The sequence below is a fragment of the Paralichthys olivaceus genome, chromosome 21, assembly GCF_024713975.1.
Source record: "Paralichthys olivaceus isolate ysfri-2021 chromosome 21, ASM2471397v2, whole genome shotgun sequence".
NCBI classification, from domain to species: Eukaryota; Metazoa; Chordata; class Actinopteri; order Pleuronectiformes; family Paralichthyidae; genus Paralichthys; species Paralichthys olivaceus.
The window spans coordinates 16,004,190-16,021,765 of record NC_091113.1 but is presented as its reverse complement, the minus strand read 5'-3'; the positions used below and the strand labels follow the sequence as shown (position 1 = coordinate 16,021,765).

At 40.2% G+C, this 17,576-nt stretch overlaps 1 protein-coding gene across 2 annotated transcripts in view; it reads right to left on the bottom strand.

Annotated features, from left to right (window-relative positions):
* The window catches only part of LOC109627161 (dynein axonemal heavy chain 9), a 129,741-nt gene that overhangs the window by 37,409 nt on the left and 74,756 nt on the right, over positions 1 to 17,576 (bottom strand). For both annotated transcript variants that reach the window (XM_069517209.1, XM_069517208.1), the window contains 9 exons: positions 13,942 to 14,022; positions 13,211 to 13,390; positions 12,441 to 12,671; positions 10,871 to 11,065; positions 9,690 to 9,809; positions 7,631 to 7,819; positions 5,864 to 6,099; positions 5,652 to 5,774; positions 5,226 to 5,430 (listed from right to left, as the gene is read on the bottom strand). In XM_069517209.1, the coding sequence (XP_069373310.1) occupies positions 5,226 to 5,430; positions 5,652 to 5,774; positions 5,864 to 6,099; positions 7,631 to 7,819; positions 9,690 to 9,809; positions 10,871 to 11,065; positions 12,441 to 12,671; positions 13,211 to 13,390; positions 13,942 to 14,022 (1,560 nt within the window). The remainder of the gene's footprint in view (positions 1 to 5,225; positions 5,431 to 5,651; positions 5,775 to 5,863; positions 6,100 to 7,630; positions 7,820 to 9,689; positions 9,810 to 10,870; positions 11,066 to 12,440; positions 12,672 to 13,210; positions 13,391 to 13,941; positions 14,023 to 17,576) is intronic.

Sequence of the window (17,576 nt, the reverse complement as noted above, 5' to 3'; positions counted from 1 at the left end):
GCCTCTGCGACCTTTGAATTGTTGTAATTATGGGAGGATGGGCTGTTGTGAGATTTGCCAACTCCAGTCTTGCTGGCGACTGATAATAGCTGACGTTTTTTTGAGTGGCGTGATCCCAAACAGGCCGCGGTAATAGTGTTCTGGCTGTTGACGTTCCTGCCCCCGTGCAATCACCGGGGGAGCTGGTAGGTTGCTGCGGGGAGTGGGGGTGGAGCTGTTCCTGGTCCCTGCGTCATTATGTTCCCATGACAAAAGACATACATATTTAAAATCACGCCAGGGGAGCAAATAGTTTAGAAGATCATACTGCTTAATTGCTCTTTTTATGACAGTATTTCCTTTTGCGGTGATGAGAGGTATTTTACACCATTGTTAAAACTAATTGAGCCTCTACCTTGTTAAATCTTACATGCTCTGTATTTGAAATTATTACTCACTCCATACTTCAAAACTTCTCCTCTGCCAAAAGTGAAATAGGGAAACAAAACTGGTGTGATTTGTGGCATTTTAAGGAAAAGACCTGACAGTCCTGCACTCTGAGCAGCGAGAAAAAGCACAAAATTGGTTTGAGTGGAGGACATTTAACTGAGGACATTTGTGACTCAGTTGTGACCTTCTGCTTGCCCAGACTCGGAACTCCTGAGGGGAAACACCATCCACGCTCAAACATTCCCAACTGGATCCAGTAATGAGTCAGTTTTTAAAGATTCGCTTTCCGCCGGCACATTGAACTTGTAATTACTCTTGCTTTTGAAAAATAAACAATTAACCAGTCAGCAGAATGCCCTAATTGGAATAAAAATAAGATATTACATTTATCATTCTTTTTTAGGCAAATTATCACTGAGTGCCACTTAAGGTACTTTGGGAAGTGCAGCCTTTTAGCTCTCATTAACGCCAAATGCCCCGACAAGGATTGTGCCGGAACAAACAAGCAGAAGGATGCACACATGCACACTCATATGAGGAGAGGGAGGACAAGACACCAGATACTGTTATTGTGATAAAAGGTTGTGGACTGATTCCCCCTGTGCGCTCTCCAAAAGGCAACTTGACATTTTAAGCTCCTTAGCCCGTCTTTCGCTCGGTTAAATGAGAGCTCTTTCACCCAGTAGTCATCTTACAGCTCAGGAGCAACGCTAACCTCATTAAGAGGTATAATGACACAGAGTCATTCAAAAAATATAAACAGGTACAGCCAATTTGAGCTCCGCTATCAGTCTGGCGATAGTTATCAGTCCTGGTTGTTTACTGACAACAAAAAGCGCTTCATTCTGCAGGCCGTGTTTTGATAGAGTGCCCAGCACCCCGCCACCACCACCACCCACCTTCAACTTTCACTGTTAATTAAAATGATAAGTGAGTTCCAGATCTTGTTTTTTTCCCTCACCCTCCGATCTCAGTGAAATGCTAATTAAACATGCTTCATTAAATCACATTTTACTTGCTGAGGGGACATTACACTTAAAATAACTCCAGCATTTTGGTGTGTTTTTTCTCCCCCCCCTCCGTTTATTAAAAATGTTGATTTGTGCGTGGATTAAAGCCTACAGGTCTGAATGAAGCGTTGCCTGAAGAGGCCCCAACGCAAACAAGGGCGCCCTCCAGAAAGCCATTAAAATGCAAATAGCATTGTGTTAGAGTAAATCTTCCTGACCCATTAACAGAGTTCCCACATTATCTTCCGCTCTGATCTCTTAAAGACACCGCCGTCAGCCAGACGAGAACGAAGAGGGTTTTCGGATTCTCCTCAGCCCTCGACTAACAAGAGACGCACTTAAGAAACAGTGGAAGTGTGTCAATGTGTTGTCTAATTGCTGTGGTACAGTAGCGCCATTGGCCAATCCATTTCAAACATCTGAAATGAAAAGAGCGGATTGTCGATAGAGACGAGCGGGAAGCATCATTAGGCTCTGGAGCTCTGCTTAATTACCAACATTTACATTCACACCGTGGACCGTGCTGTGAATATCGTAACTATCTGCTGCTCATTACGTCTTGGAAGTTGGTCGCACAGCTGCCAGGAACCTGCTGTACTGTACACAGTGTACAGAGCTATAGCCATTAACTCTGACCAGCAATGACAGCTTTAAGCTTCTGCTGGTGACAGCGACACTGATCAAAGAGTGAAACAACAGCCTTCTCCTCCTCATAGTCAAGGGCCAAGGGTCCGCGCAACAAAGACAGCCATTTAAATTAAAAAAGAGAAAACATCTTAAAGCGTCTCGTATCTGCCTCTGCTTTGATTTTGGAGAGGTAGATGTGGATGTGTGAACATAAATGAGCCTGCCAAAGTGATAAAAAACCAGATGAAACTCCCTTGAGGATACCATCAAGACACAATTACACAATTCTTGGAGCTTGATGATAAATGGAAGAGTGTCAAAGGAACAGTACCTAGGGTGACTGTGACACAGTGTTAAATTGGTAGTACTTCAAAGTTAATTAGATTTTTTATTTAGGATTAATGGATTATTGTCTGAATGGGTGATTCTTCGTGGATGCTACAAGCCATAACATTCAAATATAAATACTTTTGATACTGTCTATTATCAAACAATCTAAGATGCTGGAAACTAAAGCAGATTACATGAGAGCATTTTAATTCATTTTTAACTTTTAATTAAATTTAAGGCTTTTGCATAAAAAGGAATGTGTTTTCTCATAACACAAATAGTGATTTGCTCACTGAGACATCATGGCTGATGATTAAAAAAAAGGACGATACATAAAGATTACCACTTTCAAACATTACATGAAGCATTAAAAATCTTCACTACTTCCACAGAATTACCAAATAATTAAATGGTGAAGATGAAAGCCTGTAGCTTTAGTTTAAAATAGGGATGTTCCTTATCAAACGGTTAACCATTAACCGACACAAACAATTTTGAGTGATCCCTGGGTATCTGTACCATCTGAGCAGGCATTCTCCACTGGAGATCTCACAGTTAACAGACTGCACACCAGACTGTCCCCATATCATGAGGACATGTTGCTATTTCTGAATAAAAACCAGAAGAAAAGATGTCTGCTGAGGGTTGATTGCACTGAACGTGTTCATATGGAGTTTACTCTCATTCTCATCAGAGCGACTGCTTGCCCGTCGCTGCACACACAGCTAAAGTAGAAAGTTAAACAGACAGCTGCACGCTAAAAACATGGAGCTATGGATATTTTGATGGTCCACTGGAGCACTGCATTTCTGCTGATTGTGACAGATGGGTCTGTGTGTGTGTGTGAGTGACATGTTAACGTTAACAAATTAAACCCTTGTTGAAAACATTTTTTTTTTTAAAGCGTCAGAAACCTATCATCCATTATATAACATTACAATTTTGTCAGTTAATGGTTAATCGGTTAATACGTGTTGGTTATCAGTTTATCCCTAGCAGCAGTGTTCTCACTAAGTAAATACGTTTCTCATAATAATCCATATGAAACAACATAAAACAATTTCTTTATGGCCTCTGATATTTGCCATTGTCTGTGCGAGCTTTTAATTCTGTTCATGAAGATTGAGTCTGACAACTCTCTGTGCTGTATAGCAATGGAGCACGAAACTGTATTTACAAAATGTTGTGTAATGTGAAATCACCTGAAAGGACAAACCAATAAAGAATCCCCCAACGCTGTGGATCCCTTTAGCTGTCTGAGGCGTTTAACTGTCTTTCAGCTCATTGCTTTGGTCTTATGGTCCCAAACTTCCCTGTCTGGGTTCAGTCTCAACCTCCATTTCAGTCTCATAAAGATGTTTTGGGCGACAAAGCTTTAATTAACCCACCTGCCTCTTATCTAGTGGCAGAAAAAGTTACTGAACATAGTGGAGCGTATAGCAGCTGCATTTGATTCAAAACTACAAGTCAAAAGCACATTTGAAATGGAAATAGAATTTCCAGGTTACTCTATGTTCCACACAGACATGTCACTTATACACCTGAGCTCATGCACACACAGAGACCAACACAATCTCACACAGACACACAGGCATCCGGGGTCCCAGTCTCCTTAGGTGTAGGATCCGAAGCCCAATAATTATCACACATCCACTTAGTTTGCCGCTAATCAAAGGCACCAGCTGATTGTTTGGGATTCAAAGGGCCTGGACACGCAGCTTACTGTGATGTTAAAAGACAGGTAGAGTTTTCTTGCCACTGTGTAGGAAGATGGATAATGAGGAGCGAGAGTGCTACGCCCTGCTTCTGCAGGCATGGTGACTCCTCAGGCTGTTTCCTTTAATTACACCTGCACAAAAGAAACGCTCAGAGATGGACTCAAAGACTCCATCGTTGAATGTTTGTTTGTTCTCTGAAAGCACCTGGAGAGTGAGACAAACACTTTCATAGTTATCTCCACCAAGGAGGTTATGTGTGTGTTTTGTATGTCTGTCTGTTAGTTGGCAGGATTATGTATAAACTGCAAGACAGATTACCACGAAACTTGGTGGAAGGATGCATGAGGCAGGTAAGTACCCAGTAAATATCGGTGCAGAACTAGATCAGGGAGCAGATCCAGGATTTTCTTTTTCACTTTAACACACACACAGACAAACAAACGCTGACGATCAACTTGATTCACGCTCACACACAACGATCAGAGCAGAGACGCTGTGGTGAACACAGTGAACCATAAGAAGTGATGTTAACTCCAGTTGAAAACTGAGCTCATTCGTTTTTGTGCAGTAAAAAGTAAAAGGCCCATGAGGAATTCAATCAAGCAATCTGTTCTATAAACGTAGAAAAATGAGAGTTTCATATTTTGGTCCACAATCTGCAGGTCACACGACATGAGACATAAACATGCACTGGTTAAGGTCATAGTGAATTGTTATGGAGAAGCTGTCAGTAGTCTGGTTATTATATTAGTCTGTCAGGAATCACCTCCCTGCTTCTAGTTCCTGTCTACATTTGTTTGTTTGTTATTTAGCAGGATTACACCTAAACTGCTCAGCAGATTACCTTGAAGGTTTGTGGATGGTTGGGACATGAATAATTCAATGTGAAATAGGGCATTTTTCAACATTTTCCTTGATTTGTCAGGGAATAATTCATGGATCTTGATTTTAAAAAACTGTCATGTCTAGGGAACTGATATATAAGAGTGTGTGCAATTTGGTACATATACAAATGAAAATCCAGATCCAGTGAATTTAAATGTGGTTTCATAAGAGGACTGTTGGGCCTGAGTGTTGTTATTAAATATGTCTGACATTCTGACTTTCTTACCTTCAGCTCTTCCAGGTCAGGTCTCTCCATGCTGACCACCGCGGCGAGCAGCTGGTCCTCCAGACCGTCTCTGGTCACTGTGAAATTTATCAGTGTGCACTGGGCCTGCAGCTCCGGCTGGTAATGAGGGTTGGCAAGCTTGGTGTGCAGGATCAGGCGGAAACTAGGGTTGTACTCGCACTCCTTGTCTCCGATCTTTATGTACCTGTGTGGGTAAGAGAGAGCGGATGAATGGAAGTAAAGATTCACTGGCAAAGCAGGCACCATTTAAGGGGATAGTACAGAATCAGCAATTGTGTTCATTGTGGCTTCAACTTTCAATACTTAAATAATACAGACACATTTCACCAGGTACCAAAACAATACTGAGATCGAATACACAACAGAAAGTTTTAGAAAGTAAATAACTTTTGTAAAACTGCTTACCTGCCCTTCTTGATGGTTTCCCTGCCCAGCAAAGGTCCAAGAACAGGATCCAGTGTTTCCTCCAAGTTCTCTATCAGAACCACGTCCCCTGCTGCCAGTGCACTTTCTATGGCATCCAGGTATCTGTCAGGGCAGAACAGCAGGAATTCATGTTTGCAAAAATCTTTTTTTTTTAAAGTGACAGGTGTACATTTAACCGTAAAGCCTCTTACCCTTTCTGTCCGATGCGGATGACACGCAGGTCCTCCCCATATTTGTTTTTGATCCATTTGATGCCCTGCAGCTGGGGGTCCACCATGAGGGGCCAGCGCTGGCAGGAGGTGAGAATGGTTGCGTTCTCTGTGGACATTCTGTCAGCAGGCAGGCCCTCGTTTTGCCATGTGGCGATGTCAGCGTCATCAGTCAGCATGGTCAGAGGGTCCAGGTCAGCGGTCACAGGGATGGGAACCTTACAGAGGAAATTAGTCAGTCATATATGCCCACATACGTGTTTTCTTTTTAACTGCTATCCACTACATCCACAGTCTGTCTGTCTCGAGAACAGTTCCTCTTATCAGCTCACACATAATACGTTCAATATTAATACACTGTGAATATACAGTCGCTGAATGTCCTGTAGCAACGGCAGCTGGGTCTCATCAACATAAGTGATTTTGCCAATCATGACAGCAGCAACAACTGATTCTCCAGTTCAGGGTTCTGTGTACTGAGTCAAGCTGAACAGCTCTTTGTGCTGCAGCGGTGGCTTCAGGGTTCTCTGGACTGAGTACTGCAGCAGATCTTTACTTGCTGTTAGTAACTTTTATAGTTTTCAACCAGCATTACCCCAGGCTAAGCAAACAGCCCATTCAAAACAGGCATGTTTACAACGGGCACTGCGTTAGTCTTCTCCAAACACAGTGGAGTACAAAGCTAAATGTGTTCTTGACATAAGCTTTAACTGATCTGGCAGACACTTTTATCCAAAGTGACAACACTGAAGCTTCAGTACAGGAGAATTAGTGCTACATCTCTTCCATAAACCAAATCGTAGGAAATCAGGGAAAGAAATGCAGTGATTGTGCACGCTAAGTGCCGGTAAGGCACACAAGTCTTCAAGAGATCCATAAAGACAGAGAGGAATGGCTTTTTTGACAGCATTCGGTAACTTATTCCATCATTAAGGGACTACAAACATGAACAATCTGGACTCTTATTGCCTGGTGTGCAGGGATGGCAACGCCTGACAGACTAACTATGGGAAAGTTTCCTTTACACTGATAAATAGACAATTGTAATACAATCTGTAACTGGAGTAATCCTGTTTACATTCTTTCATTCAGCATGATAGACAGCAGTGATTGCAGAAAGCAGCAGGTTTGCAAGTGGAGATGGTTTTGTTAGATGTGTGAGTAAAATAAAGAGAAGATAACTGAGCCTTTCTTCAACCTGATTAAAGTTCTGCTCTCTTTACAACAACCTCCACCAGCATCACACACTGAAAATAGTGCATTTTGTTGTGGACTATAGGAACTATACAGTAAGAATATCTGCCAGCTATGTTGATGAAAAGTAGATTACTGAGCCCTTCCTGGCCTTACTTGAAGAATAGACATGGTTTCTTAAAATATTAATCGTATTTATGTGGCTCTTTTACAACTGTTGTTGTAACAAAGTATTTGAATGCAACAGCATAACTAAACCTAGGTATAATAGGGCAAAAAATCCAAAGAATCATACATGATGAAATCTGGATGCCACATTCATGTAAGAAAAGCAACAACCATGTTTAGGCTATTTTAGAGCCCTCAAATAATTGTAGGGCTCTTTGACATTTTTGTTGTTTCTGGCACATGCTCATTACATGAAGCAACAGTTGGAATGTACAAAATATGCTGGGATGTTATTGTCACTAAAATTTGTGTGTGGACGAGAGGCCCAAACGTTTTGCAAAATACCCGAATAAGTGTGGACAGGGCGTAAAATACGAGGCCTCTCACCTTCAGCTGACTGAAATAAGACCTCCACGTGTTCTCCATAAGGTGCAGTCTGTAATGTTTGGTGAAGTATCCCAGGTAAGAGATGAAGGCAGTGATGAGGAGGACATCCCCGCACAAGGTCCTCTCCTGTTTCTTGAAGTCTTCGACGGCCTCTGCCCAGCGAACATTCTCCGAGACCAGACCTCCCACCTGAAACGCAGACCGAGAGCCAAGAGATTTATTTGTTTAATTTCACTACAAACATCAAAAATCAAATCTAAATGATTCTATCTCTATTCTATCTCCAGAAGTCCATGCTACCTTCAAGTCCTTTGTTATTAGGTTTTCATATCCTCTCCACACCTTCCTACTGCAGCAATGATCCAATTTCCCCCAGGGAACAAAAAGTTCACCTTAATATCTTCTTTCTTCTAAACTTGAGAGGCCCCACACTTTGATACAGGCTCTCGCTTTTTTGGTGCAGATGGTGGAAACACTGTACACTTGAGCAGGTTCCCTGCATTTGCATTGATATTAAGTGATTGACTAGCAGACGAGTACAAACCCTTGTTCTTGTTTTGCTCTTGTCGGGCCTTTCAGAAGATTTTTTTGAATAATTGTTATTATTACAGTGTCACCACCCAATTTTGTGTTACTGCTGTCAGCAGGAGATTTACAAACTGGCAGATAAGAAGGGATTTATGAAGGCTGTATATGTGAGTGCATGTGTATACATATAAATACTGTGCACCTATGGAATAGACGGCTAAAATAACGAGCAGTGATAAAATTGTTGTATATGAAGTAATAATTTACTGTATATTTGTCTATAAATACAAGTTTATTAAAGGAATAGTTCACAAAAATGAAATTCACTCACTACTCACCACTATGCCGATGGAGGGGTGGATGATATGAAAACACTGTTGGAGCTTCAGGGGTATATCCTCTTATGGATCGTGTGTATCACAGAGAACATTTCGGCTAAAAACATGCTGTAAATTACGTAGTTTCATGTCGAATTTGAATGTCGGGCTTATGGACAATTTGGTGACACCCCAGGAGAAGTATGGATGCATTTCTTTTCTTTTGAATTTTTTACATTTGAAGAATCAGTCACCATTTACTTCAATTTGATTGGATTTGGCTGCAATGCTGTTTACCCCTGAAACTCCAACTGGTCCATCGGTATAGTGGTGAGTAGATAATGAGTGAAGTTTAAATTTTGGATGAACTATCCCTGTAATGTGTTTATTTTACAAGATATCCACATCTCTTTGTCTTCAGAAGTTGTAAGAAATCTTCTGTTCTGCATAGAGTTCTCTTTGGCCATTTATAATTATGTAAACATTATATGTCACTGCTGGGGGAAGTACTTAGATGCCTAAAGATTCAAAATGCTACTTGAGTAAAAGTAGTTAAGTATTATCAGCAAAATGTGAGTAAAAAGTATAAAAAATATAAGTATTCATTATGCCCCCCTGTAAGTGTTTTGTTACAATACAGCATTATAGTATTTATAATAATGTGTAAGCAACATTTTAAGGTTGCAACAGTTTTACTATTGTGGTTTAATCTGAAGCAATGCAACTATCTTCTGCTGAAGGTAGAGGTTACATGTAAAACCTACATCAGCTTCTGTGGCTTAGATGGTACCTCATCTGCTTTGAGACAAAATCATTAATCCAAATAAATAAATGTGAATGTAAAATATTGCTGTGTAAAGTAATGACAGGTAGAATGGAAGTGCCTGTGCTGTCTGTGTGATTTGATTTGAATGAGTTATTACTGCTAGGAAATTGTTTGACATTTTTAGGGGATGGAAGAGCTGATCAAATATGTGAATACTGTTTTTATCTGTTGAGAGAGCATCTGTTCATTAATACCCCTAAACAAGTACACAAAAAGAATGACAAAAACAGCCAGGCTAACAAACTAAAAATCATTTGTAAGTATATATACATCAGTATCTATATGAAAGAGGGAGTGTGTAAGAAAGTGTGTGTGTGTGTGTGTGTGTGTGTGTCCGTGTGAATGTTATACGGATGCTCTGTGTGAGACCACTGTTTCCCCTACTTACCAGACGGTTGGCCAAAGAAATGGTCCGAGCGGTTGATTCTGCTTCCTGTTGGCACTTGAGCTTGTCTGCAGTGGCTTTCTCAAACTTGGCTGTCAGCTTCGCCAGGTTCTCATTAAGGTGCTGATAGGCCACAAACACAAGCACACAGATGCACACACATCCAGAAATAGAGACAAATTGGCAGTCGTTAAAACACAACATGGTCATAAATAATCCTCAAAGGCAGAAAACAAAAACGACTAAAGTCTGTCTATGAAAGAAACTTGGGAGCGTGTGAAAAGTTGGGTAAAACTTATGATCTCTTCCGCTATGGATTTATTTGGCATATGGAAGCAATTAGCACAAGGACAAACAGGATTAATCGGTGGTGAGGCACACAGGTTCAGTAGATTAGTTTGAGGATTGCTAATTCCCTTTGGCTCTGAACCCCTATCTCCGCTCAACCGATCTGACTGAGGGCTGAAAAATGACAGCAAGAAGTCAGGCTGGATCTTATTAAGAGTCGTCACTCTGCACTCTGCAGGGCTTGATATAAGCAGCAGAGTCCCGGGCACCACTCTCTGTGCTGAATGTCAACTCCACTGAGAAACAATTATTTACAGCTGCTTTTATCAATAGAGTTTTTAGGCTGATGGATTTGGTTTTAGATTAATGAACAGTAAAATCCTTTAATAGCCCTTACACCAGCTTTGTATTGATGAAATGCTGGTGGTATATCATTACTGGCATGGCTCGTGTGTCAACTGTCACTCAAGACTTGATAAAATAATTCATATCCTGAAGTTTGGCTCCAGCTTATAGCCTTTGGTTGTTGCTGTTTTATTTTGTTTTATTTCTGTAGCTTATTATACTGCCTATCTTCAGGGTTTGATAGAGTTGGTGATCCATACTGATGTCTCAGAAAACTTTCATAGCTAGGTGCTGAGATTACTGTCTTTCAGAAGTCATTTTTCAGCCTGCACTCTTTTGTGCAAAAAAAAAAATTCCCAGATGCAAACATTAGTGTCCTGTCAAAGAAATGACTAGAAGGCAAGAAAAGCAAATCTAGTGATATAAAGGTGATAAAACTTTAAAAAACATATAATCTGGATTTTAGATATTTGAATTGTATTACTCTGAAATAGAAAGTTAGTATATAGCAAATAAATATCTCAATAACTCAGTACAGCAGAGTGGCTCACATTGATCTTGCTCTTAATGGCAGTGAGCTTCTTCTGTGCAGCAGCCAGCTCTGCGTTGGCCTCGCTCAGCGCCTGACGCTTGGGCTCCACCTCGCAGAAAACCTCATAGAACCTGACGATGTTTAAAACCCAAGAGCACAGACCGGCTGCTGCATTCGACTTGGATGCCACCAGATCTGGTTGGAACTCTGGGTCCTGGAGACGAACAGATGAATCCAAACATGAACAAATGCAAAATATAACATTTTCAATTTACAGTCAGTTAGAGTGAGACAAGGGGCTGAAAATAAATTGCTATACTGCCCTGCACATACAGAAACTACATATTTGCACCAACAAAATTGAGTTGAGACCAGAATGTCTTTCTGACATTTGTCCCACTGTATATATAAAAATGTAAATAAACACACATGATGAAAAATAATAACACTGGCTGTCAGCGAACAAGAAACCTTTTCAAATTATGGATTTATTCATCATTATTTAGGCCAGTTCATTGTGGAAAAGTTAGCAAAGAAGGTTTCAATTAGTTTGTATCAAACATCTAATGCAGAGACTCACACATTGCCTCCAACTGAAACTGGAGCTAATGTGGCTAAAAAGCTAACACAGGATGTGTTATCACAGAAAAAAGAAAATGTCTTTTTCTGACCTTGAAAAAAACCTTCTGTTGGTTTTGTTATGGACACACATTGCATGATAGCACATGACAGCAAACTAAGTGGAGGGTGTTCTTAATAATCAAAGTGACATTATCCTGCAAATGTAAGTATTAGTCACTGCTGTGGGTTTTTTGGTTGGCGGTATAGATTCACTTTGCCTTTTTCCCAACTTGCTTATAACAATTGAAGAATATTAAATTGATTTGCATGTTCCATCTGCAAGCTTGCTTTCTGACATTTGTTCTACTTATGCCTGTTTTGACTACAAAGAATTAACATTTATGATTCAATACATGCAAGCAACAGTGGTTTCAAATGTGTGTTGCTGAGAGAGTTAGATAATAGTGAATAGGGTAATAGACAATAGTGAATAGGAAGCCGTTTGGAACAATGAATGGGAGTCAAACACCAGTTTAATACATCAGGACAATAAACTGACAAATGATTGTCACTTAGGCAGCAGTATCAGAATGTACCAACATTAGTGAACATTATCAACCATAAGTTCACAAATTGAGACTAAAGCAAAAAAAAACGCCTGAAGGCTTATACAGCTCTTTATTAGAAAACCCGTTTTAAACATGATAAGTCATGAATGTCTCTGGAAACTAAAGGGAGGTGGTGTTCTTGGAGAATTTAGACAGAAGTGAGGCTTTATCTGCTGCACCTTGTTTCTACTCCAGTGAACTTCATAATCAGGGCGGCTGTTAAATTTGTAACGCTTAATTAACTAGTTGATTTTCTCTGGCTGTCATTTGGACACTCAGCAGCCATAATGTGGTGCCGTCATTGTAATCATGCTCATGCTAAATTTATGACTTATTAGTTGAACTTGCCCAGCAGCAGACATAGCACACTGTGCACTGTTAGCGTTGACTTAATGAATAAGGGCTAATTGAAACACTCACCTTGAGGTAGGGCTGAATAGCTTTAAGACAAGCCTCTGGGATGTTCTCTTTGTCAAAGTTTATGAGCGAGTCCAGGAACGCGTCCACCTTGGCCATCATCACCTTTGCAGCCTTCCAGCTGCGATCCTTGGGGACCTTCCCACGAGGCGCCATCAGGACCATGACGGCTGCAGTGACATTCGTCACAGCGGCCACTGGAGAGCCGAATGACTTCAACTCTGTCAAGTTGTTCTGATATAGAAAAGAGAGGGAATAATGGATGGAAAAGAAAGAGGTATGAATTAATGGAGTTTGAACAATTGCATATCCCTGTAGTCTGCTGGGGGGGAAAAGAGAGAAAAAGGAAAGGATTAGAATAAAGGAAGGAGAACCTGTGCTGACTTTGAGAAGACAACAGAGAATACTAATTAGAGCATCTTTAGAGAGCTCTAAGCAGTGATTGAACTGTCTGTTCTGCTTGTTTGAGCAGAGAGCACCTTTTAAACAGAGGGTGTTTTTGAAAATTCCCTAGGCTGCTCATAAACCTACATGGGATGCGAAGATGAAATGTCCGTAGAACATAGAGAAGACATTATTTTCGCAAAAACCCGGCAAAGTCCTGTGATTCAATAATCTTTTATACAGTTCAAGGCCTATGTGGACATAATCTAGTCCACAGAAGTTAGGAAAATGAAATCAGAAAAAGGAAAAAGAACACAAACCCTCTAGGAGAGAAAATTATGATTGAACAAATCAATAAGACACAGTGAAGGGATAAGAGAGTTACTGACCTTATTTAGAGTGTTAAGGGCATCCTGAGCAGCTAGGAGAGCTGGTTCTGCTTTGGCCAAGTCCTCCTCACAGTCTCTCTGTTTGGCACTGACCCTCACAGCAATGGCTGCCACCTTTTGCTCTTCCTCATCAGCTATTGCTTTCTCCTTGGACACCTTCTCGGTTTCTACCCCGACCACCTGTGGACAGAACACGGACAGTTAATGGTGCAAGTTCAGACAGAGGCTCGGCTTTCACAGCATGTGTATACTGCATGATGTAAAACGTCATCCAGTGTTCAGTTTTAACTTAAGACGTGACAAAGAGAGAATCTAAGTTACTTGTGCATTGACAAAATCTGCAGTACGCTAATTCACATTTTCAAATGTTTATTCCTCTCACTAGTAGAGATCGATCTACAGCTAAAGCTTAAACAGATCAGATCAAAGTCCATGTTTCTTTGAATTTCTCATCTCGTACTGAGCAGTTTCTACATCCGACACCAGAAATCTATCAATGGATTATCCAAACTGGCAGGGACATTTCTGGAAGGACAAGCTGACACTGAATTTTGTTTAAATGTCATTTCACGTCTTTGAGCACCAAAAGTGAACTTTGTTAGCAGAAGAAATCTCAGAGACAGATATGCCAAAACCTGGACAAATAAAGCCAAACCCCAGATCACACTAGTAAGTGAACAGAAGTCAACACAGTTTCTGCAATGTTTTTAAGAGGGAGAACATGTTCTTGCCTGAATCAGCTTGTCAGCATCCTCGTTCTTCTGCTTGAGCTCCACTTCTTGGGCAGCCAGCTTGGCCTTGAGGTCATCCACCTATCAGAGAATGAGACACGGAGGCCAGGAGATCAGGAAGATGTAATGGCTGATACTACAGCCATGTGCGTGGATCAAGTAACTGTAGATCATATTCACTAAACCTGAAGGAAAGAGATTTCTGTTTTTGATTTATAGCAAGTTGGCAAAAAAATCTAAGAGACTAATTTTTACTGGATTATTTAGAGTGAACTGGTTGGCAAAATGGCATTTTTTAAATATAATCTATGTAATTTCATTGATTTGAAAGCTTTTAAAATGTTAGGGGTCATCTATGTAGCGATGGTACTTATATCATTTTCAAGTACTTTAAACTATTGTTACATTATTAACTATTCTTATATTATTATCAATTTATGCTATTTAATACTGACACTTAAGTAAGTGACTGTGAAACATACAAATCTTATTTTGTGTATTGTCATGAATAGCAAAGAATGTGTATATCACAGGCATTAATGAATGTATTACTATCTTAATGAAGGCACTTTTGAATGACTGATTATACCAATTTTGTGCACATGCTCTGAGGACAAGCATTACACAATACATTAAATACTTGATTGATGAATGTGGGCATGGACTGCTCATCAATATCGTCCAATTTATACGACTCCTTCCGTGAGCTTTGAGATGCTACAGACATGAAACTTGGCACCATAACTGGGAGAGAAATGCTAATGGCTGCCAAATATGATTCTAATTGACCTGATAGGGGCAATATAATTAACAGTTCGACCTCTGCAGTACATCTAACTCAATAAACTTTTCAAAAGAGCTACTTAGACAATAAAGGGCCCCATGATGGAACTTAGCCACTTTGTATAATACAAAATACAGTTACGTGAAGTCTACTTCTTAGATTTCAACTGTTCCAATACAAAATTTGGTATACAGCTTTATGGAATCTACACAATTTTACATTAGGTGGACAACATCTATCAGCAATGGGACACAGCAGGAAATCTTCCACGAGGGCTGCTGCACAGTAGAGGACTTTCACCTCTTGATGACAGACATAATGAGAGATTCAACCTATTTTTAATCTTACAATCTTCAGAACACACACACTGGATGATTTGGCCAGAACGTCAGAACAAACACTTGCCTTGATTTCACAGTGGTGATTCAAATCTCACAGAAACTCATGATATCTTCTTCTTCTCCAGTTTTTTAACGTCGGTTGGCAAACAACTTTTAGACGAATTACTGCAACGTCCTGAACTGGAGTGTGTAACGCTCGCATTATAAACTTCAGAAGAGAAACAAACGTGGAGGAGGACCGAAGTATGTATGTTGTATCTTTTGTTCTGTTTTGCAGCAAAATAACAAACTAAACTATGGGTATAGTCATGGCTGAGAAGAAGCGTATATCATAAACATGTTTTATATTTAGGGTTCGAGATCGGAGAGGCTCCAACTCAATCAATATTTTTAAGATTATTTTTAAACCCCCCAAACTTCAGGGTTATTTGGGCACATATTCAGCACAGAGTGACCTCTAGTCGGGAACACCTCCGCGATCATCGGAAGGAGCAAATCGGGTCTAAAATCGGCCTGATTATCTGTCTTAAAGCAATCAACTCTCTCCTGTACACATCAAGTGTCTGAGGTGACATTTTGTATGCCTTCATGCTGGCGATAGCGTAAGTGTCAATCCTTAAAAATGCTTATTACTGCTTGTGGCCTTCATTTTGGGCAGCTGACCTGCCAACCCACAAATTGCATCTATAATAATTCTCATTGTTTGTAATGTTGGATCTTATTAGTAATATGATTTCTGCGATAACAGTTTGTGCCCTGCAGGATTGTGCCAGGATCATGCATGACCTTTAATCTATTAGTAAAAAAACATTTATTCTATCCGAGAAGATAAAGAGGCAGAAAAAGATGAATGGCATGCATATAGGGGGAAAAAAGATAAAAGCTTCAGGATCAAGAACTGCTATGAGCAAAAAAAACACACACTTAAATGCACACACACACACACACACACAAATGCACACACCAAGGACGGCCATAAAGAGAAATTAAAGCTGTTACAAACTCCTCATAACTCCCCGACAAATAGGGCTCTGCATTACCGTCCGACTCCATCAAAATGTTGCACTGGGGAAATAAAGACGGACTGTTTTTCATGCTTGTCTTTCAGCTAATTAACAAACAGGAAATCAGGCCGCAGGGAAGACAGTCCTTTCGGGTTGCGACGATTCCACACAAAAGATTCAGTCGAACATTAGACGAGCACCAAGTGAGCCATCAACATGATGAATAGGTGGAGAGGAGACAGGAGGGGGAGAAGAGGGACAAACTAATTGGTGGGAGACATGGGTGAGATTCAATACATCTGGGCTCCTGTTTATCTACTGCAGATGGAAATCAAGCAGGAAAACGTGTCTATCTGCTCCTTGTCAGTCTTTATAAAAACTACTACAACAACTACTAGTACTACAAACTACTACTGCTACTACTACTATCACTGACACTGCCACTAATGATCCTACTTCTACTGCTAATACTGTCTCTGTTACTACCACTACTGCTAATACTGTCTCTGTTACTACTACTACTGCTACTTCTGCTACCACCACCACTTACCAACCTTTACTACTACCATCTCTAAACTTCTTTGTTGTAGTATTACTACAACAGCTAAATACCAAAATTACTAAAACTGTTAAGTACTACTATTACTACACCTACTTCATACTACTATTTCTGCAACTGGTTCATAACAGTATTACTACAATTGTCTAAAATGACTATTATTATACCTGCTTAATATTACTATAATGCAACTGCCTACTATCTACTCATGTGACTACCAATGCTAGTATTGGGCTCCTATAATACTATGACTTTTAGTTATCTTACCATTACTATTGCTCCAACGTCTTACTACGACTACCACTACTGACTGTAAACACATACTATATTACTAATCCTATACTATAACTAGTCTTACTCGTATTACCAACAAAACTTGTACAACCATTAAACTTATTCTCACCACCACTATTACCACTGTCAAATGCACTTATTCTACTACTACTACCACCTCTACTACTACTATTATTAGTGTTACTGCAATGATTATAAATTGTAGTTCCACTAATATTTATTACCATTATCTACAAACAATAATAGTGCTAATACTAGTAGTACTACAAATATCAAAAATTACTACGTGGGTCTCAATTAATGTTAACGATTGGGCGGTCATGGCCGTGCATTAAAATCGTACACACATTACTAATCCAGACTAAAGCAGCCTCAGGTAGGACACAACCTCCGCAAAGTTAAAGAGGAAAAAAACACACATGGAACTAATGTGTCCTCTGGGGAGCAGATGACTCATACAGCATCTCCTACAGTAACCCCCGACACACACACACACACACACACACACACACACACACACACACACACACATCTTTGCTTGAACCCTCCTGGTCCTTGTTTATCATGACCACAGCAGCCCCTGGTGAGCCATGGATCCTCCTGCACAGAATGTTAAATAACAGTACTTATGGTTGTGTGGCCATCAGTGTGGA